This window comes from Sardina pilchardus, chromosome 22 (assembly GCF_963854185.1).
Source record: "Sardina pilchardus chromosome 22, fSarPil1.1, whole genome shotgun sequence".
In the NCBI taxonomy this organism is placed as follows: domain Eukaryota; kingdom Metazoa; phylum Chordata; class Actinopteri; order Clupeiformes; family Clupeidae; genus Sardina; species Sardina pilchardus.
This window is the reverse complement of record NC_085015.1, coordinates 25008400-25018399: the sequence shown is the minus strand read 5'-3', so window position 1 is coordinate 25018399 and position 10000 is coordinate 25008400. Positions and strand designations below refer to the sequence as shown.

Genomic DNA, 10000 nt, shown 5'->3' with positions numbered 1-10000 from the left:
ACCTTCCAGGACCTCCTCCGATGTCCACCAGGAAGTCTGGAAGACTGACCTCAGATGGCCTGGGCAGGTATTCCCTGGAATAGCCGGCTTGCGTAACCTCAGGAATCCCGCTTTCCAGGAAGTGGGCCGGGGACTGAGCCTCTAAGGCTCTCGGCTGCACCTCCACCAGATTACTGACTCATTTTTAACTGACCGGGGCCCGGCGGAGTCTTTGTCCACCCACACTCGTCTTGGTGGCACATGGACCAAGTGTAAAGGTGTGCCAAAGGTGTGTGTGATTGTGTGACTGTGTATGTGTGTGTGTGTGTGTGTGTGTGTGTGTGAGTGTGTTTGGGTGTGTGGGTGTGTTTTCGTAATACCTTTTATAGGCAAAGCCAAATACACTGAAAGATTGTAATTTATAGTAACCAGCCACCAGGTCCCTTAGTCCATAATACTCTGAAAGGAAGTCTCTGAATGAGAGTAATCGTATCAAAACACAAAGAGAAACACACACACACACACACACACACACACACACACACACACACACACATACATCCTCTGCTGACACAGGCTCCCTGAATCTTGCCAGTCACTATGAAGCCTTTAATGCTGTTTTCAAATGTGAGGTGACTTAAGTGGGACACCAGATCTTAAATGACTCACAACTCAGACTCTTCATGTTCCTCCCCTCTCGCTGGCTTGCTCTAGCGAGACCATTCGAACAAAAGGCCAAAATATTTGCAATTCATTTCTCCAGCCCTGGATGACATACCACCATAATTGGGATACAATGCGATGAAAGGGGCTTTTGATGTCCTGTGGCTTGTTTTCTGTGAGTGTGTGTGTGTGTGTGTGTGTGTCTGTGTGTGTGTGTGTGTGTGTGTGTGTGTGTGTGTGTGTGTGTGTGTGTGTTTGAGTGTGTGTGTGTGTGTGTGTGTGTGTCTGTGTGTCCTGGCCGACAGGCTCAGCGATCTGGAAAAGGGGAACGAGAGGGGGTGAAGGTCCGAGGAAAAACACATGTGACCGCACTCTCCGGCGTGAATGGGATTTGGGGCTGACTAGCGTAGCGTGCTAAGAAACTAGCACCCTCCTGGCCTGATTCAATTTGTAAGTAATTTGTGCCTGATTAAGACCCAGGTTTCCCCTGCCCTGTCATGTGCTTTGTGGCTTTCTGGGCTGAATGAATTGAAGTTGGCCCTCTCCGCACAATGTTTATTCAGTAGACTCAAGCAGGGCTCTCAAGTTTTGAGTTCAGCCTGCTGTAAGATTTAATGAATGGAGAAGTGGAATATGCCAGGTCTAAAGAAAGGACTCGGGTTTTTTTTTGATTGAAAGGTATTACAGGCAAGTGCTTTTTCTGTCAAGATGAAATAGTCCTTCACTTCAATTTAGAGTCAGGTGAGAACATGGAAGAAAGGAAGAGACCAAATACTTGGCTGTCTAGACTCTGTAACCAACACAATGGCATGCTCATAACCAAACACATCATGTTAGCACAGCCTTCTGTAGACTTGCAAAACAAGACACTGCTGGCTAGCTTGCTAATTTATATATTCTATCTAATAATTTGGCAGAAGCCAACCAGAATTGACCACAACCACAAAACTTGAGGTTGGGAAATTAGAATTAGAATTATTAGAATCAAATTAGAACTCAGTCTGGCTACGTCAGGCTAATAATCTTGTTTCAGTAACCTTAAAAAACTAGCTATAGAGTTTGGCACAGTGAAGGCTGCTTTTCTGGGAAGTATGTTAATCCTCCCTTCACTGATATCAATTTGAGGATTTTTTATAACCTCACTAATCACGATAAAAAAAAAAAAACTGTTTAATCTTGCTTTAAATGACAAGTGGCATGAATGCCACATAGAGCTAATGTCAATGAGGTCCAACCAGATAGGCATCTATTAATTAAATGGATGTATCAGAGACAGAGAGAGAGAGAGAGAGAAAAAGAGAGAGAAAAAAGGAGACATGGCACCAATCCTCTTTGAGTGACGTGACACTCTCATCTCACTATGTGCCAGCAAAGCCCCACCAAGTGTCAACAGGTAGCCTAATGGTAATGGCGTTAAGGCTAATACTGGCATGGCCCCAGTGAACTTGATGTTCCAGATGGGGATAAGCCAGACACACACAGGCCCTGTGCTGTAAGGTCCTCCACCATATAAAAGTGCCAAAAACCACAGGGTTCACACGTAAAGCTTAAGTGTTTGTTCCGGAACATTCTCTCACTCTATTTACTGTCTTAGACCCAGGGGACGACTAGTCTGTGGCCTGTCGCACCGCACTCCTCTGTTTGGTGCGGTTGCCATGGAGAAAGACAAGCAACAGTAAATGGACGGAGGGGTAGAAAAGGGCTGCTGTCACTCTCTCTGCCTCTGCCAGTCACTCCCATTGTTCACTCTTTCATGTGTGTTTGTCTGCGACACTGAGGGCGGTTTTGCGAGTCTGGGACTAAAGCGTGTCAGCTGGCAAAACCCTGATGTCGGATGACAGGAGAGAGTGATGGGTCTACAGTACGGGGGAGGGGGGGGGGGGGGGGGGGTGAGAGAAGGGGGCACTCGGGGTGCCCGAGCAACGGGCAGTTCTCCACAGGGCGACTAAAATCTCCACTCCTTCCTCGGCGACACAGCGACAACAACGACAACAACAACAACAACGAGGACAACAACAACAGCTGTGGCAGCCGTCTGACTGCCACGGAATGGAAGCCAGCCGTTCGAGGACAAGGGAGTGTGTCGGCGTGGCAGACGCACCCTCACAGCAGCAGGTTACTACAATGACAACTAGCCGACCACCGCTGGCGTCAACAAGACAAAAACACCATCTGAACATCTGAACTCAAGATAAATAAATATTCGAGCAGTACAGCAGAGCTTGTCCACAAACCTGGCCTAGTTTGAACACATATAAAACAGGACTCACCCATAAATGAATGGCCAGCCAACAGGGAGAACCTTCTTTCCGTAAGTGCCTGACAGCAAGACTGGGTGTTCCAGAACATTCAGAGAGAAATTAAGCTCTCGTTAATATCTCTGGCGTGATATCATTTTTTTTTTTACTGTCCTCAGAGACGGTGTGGGGGGCTGTGAGCAGCGAAATGAAATTAGCCAGGAAGAACAGAGGAGGAGGGACACTGGGCCACACAGGGACAACTTAAGATTTCATTCATGAGAGACGGCATTCCACAGTCTCTTGCTCTGAAAAAGTGTGTGTGTGTGTGTGTGTGTGTGTGTGTGTGTGTGTGTGTGTGTAATAACATTACTTCATAATCTAAGTAACAACATTCCCCTTCATTAATCTCATATCATGACTGAGGAGCACACACTCTCCTTAAGGGAAAACCCCAAGACCTACAACAGCTACCAGATGCATTCACCCTCACCTTCAGCTGAACAACTGAACTGAGGAAAAATACAACCACAAATACAACCATGAAAATGACCAGTAACAACAATCGACCAATCAATCATTTCATTTATACTGCGTAGAAGCAGAGAGAGTGTTCCAACCCACACCAAACAACAAAGGAATGCAGAAGTGGTCTACTAATGATGTATAACCACCAACACAATCACCACTTGCCTTGCCTAGTTGTTGGCCCTAAGTGCAGTACGTCAATCAACAAGCGAAATGTGTCGCTCTTGAGCGCAAGCTCTTATGTATGCATGTGGGAGCACTAAGCCAGCCCACTGATGTTTGCACTTTGGCTCTTTCTGATGGTATTAATTCAGCAAATAGATTTAGTTCAATTATCTATTTATTTTCTGAACACTTTTTGACAAAGCAACTTATTTAATGCATTTTGTTGTTTTTGTACTGGTACTCTGCACAATGACAATAAAGTTGAAGTTGATCTAATCACAATATATGTCAACTGTTACAAGGGCCACTCTCCCCAGAGTAACTTGCTCAAGGGCACAATGGTGGCAGCCAGGAATTGAACCCACAACTTCAGTGGCAACTAGCATGCCATGCCAGCCCAGGCAGCTCTTTGACCACAACACTACACTACCACCAACGCTGTAATGGTCTGTAGTTAGACTTTTGACTTTGCACTTTGTATACTTTAAAGAAGTGTCTATGGTCTGCTTGATGATGACGAGCTCTCTAGTGACTTCCCTTCGCATACAGCTCCATGACCATCCTGACCTCCAGGCCCTCCCTGAGGGCATCCTCCACTCCTCCCCTCCTCTCCTCTCCTCTCCTCCTCTCCTCTCTCCTCTCCTCTCTTTACCTCCTCTCCTCTCCTCCTCCTCTCCTCTCCTCTTCTCCTCTCCTCCTCTCCTCTCCTCTCTTCGCTTCCTCTCCTCTCCTCGCCTCCTCTCCTCCTCTCCTCCTCTCCTCTCTTCTCCTCCTCCTCTCCTCTCTCCTCCTCTCCTCTCTCCTCCTCTCCTCTCTCCTCCTCTCCTCTCCTCTCTCCTCCTCTCCTCTCCTCTCCTCTCCTCTCCTCCTCTCCTCCTCCTCTCCTCTCCTCTCTTCTCCTCCTCCTCTCCTCTCTCCTCCTCTCCTCTCCTCTCTCCTCCTCTCCTCTCCTCTCTTCCCCTCCTCCTCTCCTCTCCTCCTCCTCTCCTCTCCTCTCTTCTCCTCCTCCTCTCCTCTCCTCCTCTCCTCTCCTCCTCGACTCACCTTTGCATGTGAAGCACTTGATGTGGAAGTGCTTGGACTGCACGCGGAGCACCTCGCCCTTGCATGGCTCGCCACACTTATAGCAGCGGATCACCAGCTTCTCTGGGGGGTGGTGCGATTCCTGAGCATGGGCCACTGAGAAGAGAGAGAAACACACACACACACACACACACACAGAGAGAGAGAGAGAGAGAGAGAGAGTTAGACATGGCACTGACTGGGACATTGATTTTAACGAAGAGACTCAGTGGCCCGAATGCATTAATGTAACTCAGTAGGAATGACTGTATGCAAAGCCCTGACATCATGTCAAGCATGCGAAACAAACGCACACACCACTACATAATATATTGATGAAACATTTAGATAATAACCATTTCTGTGGCTTTACTAAGTGCTAGTTGACGTATGGCTATATCATGAAAGACTGTCTCATGATTTATGACAACGTGTCCTTGGCTGGATGCTCAGGCTTATGTGCCTAATGGACTGTAGATGCTGGCAGTTCCTGTGAGGTTCTATGATGACCGCAGACACGGTCAGGCACATCAGGATTATTTACATCACTTGTGTTTTATTTTAAGATACTGCGCTCTGATCAGCACTTGGGTGCTGAATGTTCTTTGACACTGACTGTCTGAGTTGTTTTAAGTAGGCTGACAAGTGTATAGAAATCACGGAATATAACCGTTAAAATAAAACAAAATAATACTGAAAATCATCATACTGTCATTTCTTCCCATTCCAATTTCGTCACAAAAAAATCAGAATTGCAATGAATTTAAAATCTATATTTAACTGTGCTTAACAATAATTAGCATTAACAGATGTCACAACAAAAAGTCAATTGAGAGAGCAACAAGAGCAGATGTCATCATCCATAATCTATCATTTACATAATGAATGTCCCCACACTGCATTATGTATGGAGGTCCTGCATTATGTATGGAAGTTTAAGTACGGCATTATCCAGACAAGCACAATTACAAACACACACAGGGCCAAAGCTTCACTTCCTATGAGCCTGCCTCACTAATGGGCTTTTGCACTACTAACTAAACTGAGGGAAGAATTGACCAGACACTCTATTGATGTTCTCAGACCTACCACTAACCTGTGTCCATACACATACATGTACACACACACACACACACACACACACACATACGCACACACAAAGACACTGAGACACACATACATACACACACTCACACTCACACCGTCAAAGACATACAGTGGCCATAAAGCATAGCTGTACATATTTCAAAGCGACAGACACCAGGTTGACACAACAAACAGCACACCCAGAGAATATTAGCCCACTCAACGCCGTGCATGCCAAAGAGACTTACTGCATGGACCACAGAGAGGAGATCAGTTTGAAACAGAGAGAGCTCACCGCTCTGTAATGTGCAGTCAGCCATGAATAGTGTGTGTGTGTGTGTGTGTGTGTTACATGTGTGGGAGAGAGAGAAAGACAGAGACAGAGAGAAAGAAAAAGAGAGAGAGAGAGAATAGAGGGATAGATAAAGATGTGTGAAGATGAGCATTCAATGGTTTACAACCAAACTGCCTGTCATAAATGACATGCAGGGTCATTACACTGGTTACATAACTGCAGTTAATGACCAATTCGCTGTGGTGCTCAACAAAGCATCACAAACACACACACACACACACACACACACACACACTCTCAACCTTCACCACCCACACACACAAGCTCACACGCAAACACTCATCCACCTACACACACACACACACACACACGCACACACACACACAAACAAAGCCAGGGAGGTGTTAAATCTTGATAATTGCGTGGCGCTCCAGGCGAGAGGAGACTGGGGCGGGCTGGAGGGATGACAGCAGATAGCTGGCCTTGGCGGAGATAGAGCCCAGATAGCGCTGATAGCACCGCGCTGTTTGCTCACGGCCACAAAAGTGCTGAGGTCTGTACCGCCACCACGGGGTCTGACTCACTCTCTTCTCTCTCCCTTTCCCTCTCTCTCTCTCTCTCTCTCTCTCTCTCTCTCTCTCTCTCTCTCTCCCTCTTTCTGTCTCTCCTTATCTACCTCTATATCTCCCCATGCTGTTTTTCTCCCTTTCTCAAACTTAATATCGTGCTATCTATCACTCTCTCTCTCTTTCTCTCTCTCTCCCTCTTTCTTTCCGTCTTTGTCTCTTTCCGGTTTTGCTTCTCTCTATCTCTCCCGTGCGTCCTTTTGCCCTCCCTCTGCTCTGCCTCTCTATCTCTCCATCACCATTCATCCTCCCTTTCTCTCTCTCTATCTCTCCATCACCATTCATCCTCCCTTTCTCTCTCTCTCCCTATCTCTCCGTCGGTGGTGTGATAATGCGGGATGACTGGAGGCTGATCAGACTTAGCGCGGAGCTGAGATATAACTTTTGGCCGAGTCTAATTTATGGCCACCGGGCGCCTCAGGCCACCTCTGGTCAGAGCCGAAGCCTTTCAGACGGAGCGGCGGGCTTTTATACCCGCTCTTCATCACCACGACACGTTTGTTTACTCTCTGCATTCATTCATCATCGGACTTCATGGATGACAACTGCGAGGCTTAAAATACACAAGCAACCCTGCTGTTTGTGCGTTTCTTATATTGAGTGCTTTGACTGTACACATATGTTGACTAACACACGGCACTATTTTTAATCCATTTCAATCAGTCGTCTTTTTTGAATGCACAGAACAATGACGATGACAGATAAGGCAATGCAGCTTGTGCTTTGAATAACTGATCAGCAGTTTGTGTGGCCTTCTATTCACCAACTGAAATGCTGGTCTAGCATGGCTTTTCCTGCCGCCGTTTGTGGGATTTTTTCTGAATGATGTGTCTACTGTATGTGCACAAACAATTTGTTGTGTGGCTCAGGAAGGATTTAGGCCAACATCACCCTTGCAGATTGGACATGATGCAACCATAACATTTATTTGGTCTGTGTTGTACTATTTGCAGACCATAAAGGATACGAGTGCCATTAATTAGGGTGGACCCCCCATTGATTTCAAGTGCTCCCATCTGGGGCGCCTTTCCCAAAACCATGGTGGCTAACTAAGTTAGCAACTTTGTTGGTTGCAATGCAATTTCCCATTGCCAACCAACTAAGTTGCTAACAGGTTAGCAACTATGGCTTTGGGAAACACATCCATGATCAGGATCTGTGAGCACCAGTAGTGTTGCTACAGCCAAGAAAGGTATGCTGACAAGAGTAATGAAAGGCAAAAAGTCCAGATCCGTACGAGTCAAGACTACGAGGCTATAGGTAATAAATGAGATCACAGACACCTTTAAATGTTAGAGTCACACCTTGTTACCCATAACTACAATGACACATGCTACACCACATAAAGTGTAGGCTACCATTAGCATCATTAACATTATATCACTCTCTCTCACAGCTCGCTGCGGCTAACGTTAACGTTAGCGCTCCACATCCGTGGCGGCTGAGGACGGTGGAAACCTGCCGCCTTAAACCTCATTAAGCAAATCAAGTCAATGACGCCCCTGAGGAGTCATTAGCGGCTAGCGCGAGCATGACAAAGTCGTATGTGCCACACGGTATCGGAGGACAGTATTAGGGCCAGTACACCCAGTAGCCATGTCAAAGCGAGAGAGAGAGAGAGTGATAGAGAGAGAGAGAGAGTGGGGGAGAGAGAGAGCGGGGGAGAGAGAAATCCTACGCCAAAGCGGATCAATTAGCCAAGGTCACCAGGAAGAGCTCAAAGGTGTCAGAATCAAAATCTGCTTTCCTGTCGAGCACTTGTAAGTCAGCATCAGGGTTCACTGCAGTGCTTGCTGGTGTGGTGCATACTGTACTGTAGCTGGGTGCACATGTGGAGTCTGATGGATGGCAAGATGCTGTTCAAAGCGCCGCCGATTGACATGCACACCATGTGTATCTGATCTGATCCTCATCATTTGTCAGAGGAGTTGCTGGGTTTTTTTTTTTTTTTTTGAAGCTCGTTTCGGCCTGCAGGCTGATCCCGGACCTGCTGGGGTGAGTGCTGCCGACACGAGTTGCCAGGTGACGAGCTGTCAAGACACTGACCCAGGACCTGTGAGCGTGAGGCAGAGACTGAGCAGAGCTGAGCGGAGCCGGGGGTGGGGTGGGGCGGAGTGGGATGGGATGGGGTGTAGGGAGATGTCCCTTCGACCCCTCTGCTCGTCAACGTCTCCTTATTCTCTCTCCCTACGCTCATGATCGTCCATGCACTCCATCACCCTCTCTCCCTAACTCCCTCTCTCTCTTTCTCTCTCTCTCTCTCCCCCCCTCTCTCTCTCTCCCCCTCTCTCTCTCCCTGTTGTGGGTGAGAAGTGATGCGTGCCTGGCTAATCTAATCGCTGGCCTCTTGAAAGGGCCGAGTGCTGGAGCGAGATTAGGAGAGGAAGGAATGTGCCGTCCCTAGAGCGGGCTGTCCCTCTCCCTCGCTCCATCTCTCTCTCTCTCCATCCCTCCCTCCATCCCTCCTTTCATCCCTCCTTTCCCCCACTCCCTGCCTGGCAAGGGTCTTTTATCAGTGAAAGGAGAGAGGAATAGAGAGAGAGAGAGGGAGAGAGGTTACACAAGCATGCTCCACACAGAAACACACACACACACACACACACACATACACTCTTAGATATACAAACAAATACTCCAATATAAATCGAATGATGTGTGTGTGTGTGTGTGTGTGTGTGTGTGTGTGCAATGCATGCAAATGCACAAGGACAAAGAGGCTAACAGAGGGGTGTGTGTGAGCATGCACCTATATGTCCCGAAAGGTCATTCATCCCGCTGCCATCAGGGTGAATGAAGCTGCATGGTGCATACAGACGTCCAGTGAATGCATATCTTTGGCTCAGTGTTTTGCATAGGCTTCTCAAACACACACTCTGAATCAGGCAGCTACCAGATTATATAACAGGGTGTGTAGGCTACTCCTTACACCTCACTACACACACACACACACACACACACACACACACACACACACACACCAGTCTGAATGCCAACCACTTGAACAAAACCCATGATGTCAATCGTTGTATCATACACTCACATACAGTATACACAGACACACGCACTCACACACAGACACAATCTCACCGGTACATGTGTGTGTTGGAAATGCAGTCTCCTCTCTCTGGCTATACCTTACACTGGATCCCAGCGCTGGAGATCGCCGTTGCCATGGCAACCTGCTCTAAAACGGTAACAGCAACCAAAATAATGTGAAGCTCACTTGCAGCCACATTAACCCACGACAGGACTGCAGTTCTCTCTCTCTCTCCCTCCCTCTCTCTCTCTCTCTATCCTTCCTTCTTTCTCTCCCTTTGTCATTCTCCAGGGAATGCCGAGAAAGGTGATTTAATGGAGAG

The 10000-nt window shown here is 47.4% G+C and overlaps 1 protein-coding gene across 1 annotated transcript in view; it reads right to left on the bottom strand.

The window, feature by feature from the left end:
• The window catches only part of ablim1b (actin binding LIM protein 1b), a 67021-nt gene that overhangs the window by 48532 nt on the left and 8489 nt on the right, over positions 1–10000 (bottom strand). Inside the window, 1 exon segment of the mRNA XM_062525739.1 lies at positions 4617–4751. Coding sequence (XP_062381723.1) covers positions 4617–4751 — 135 coding nt within the window.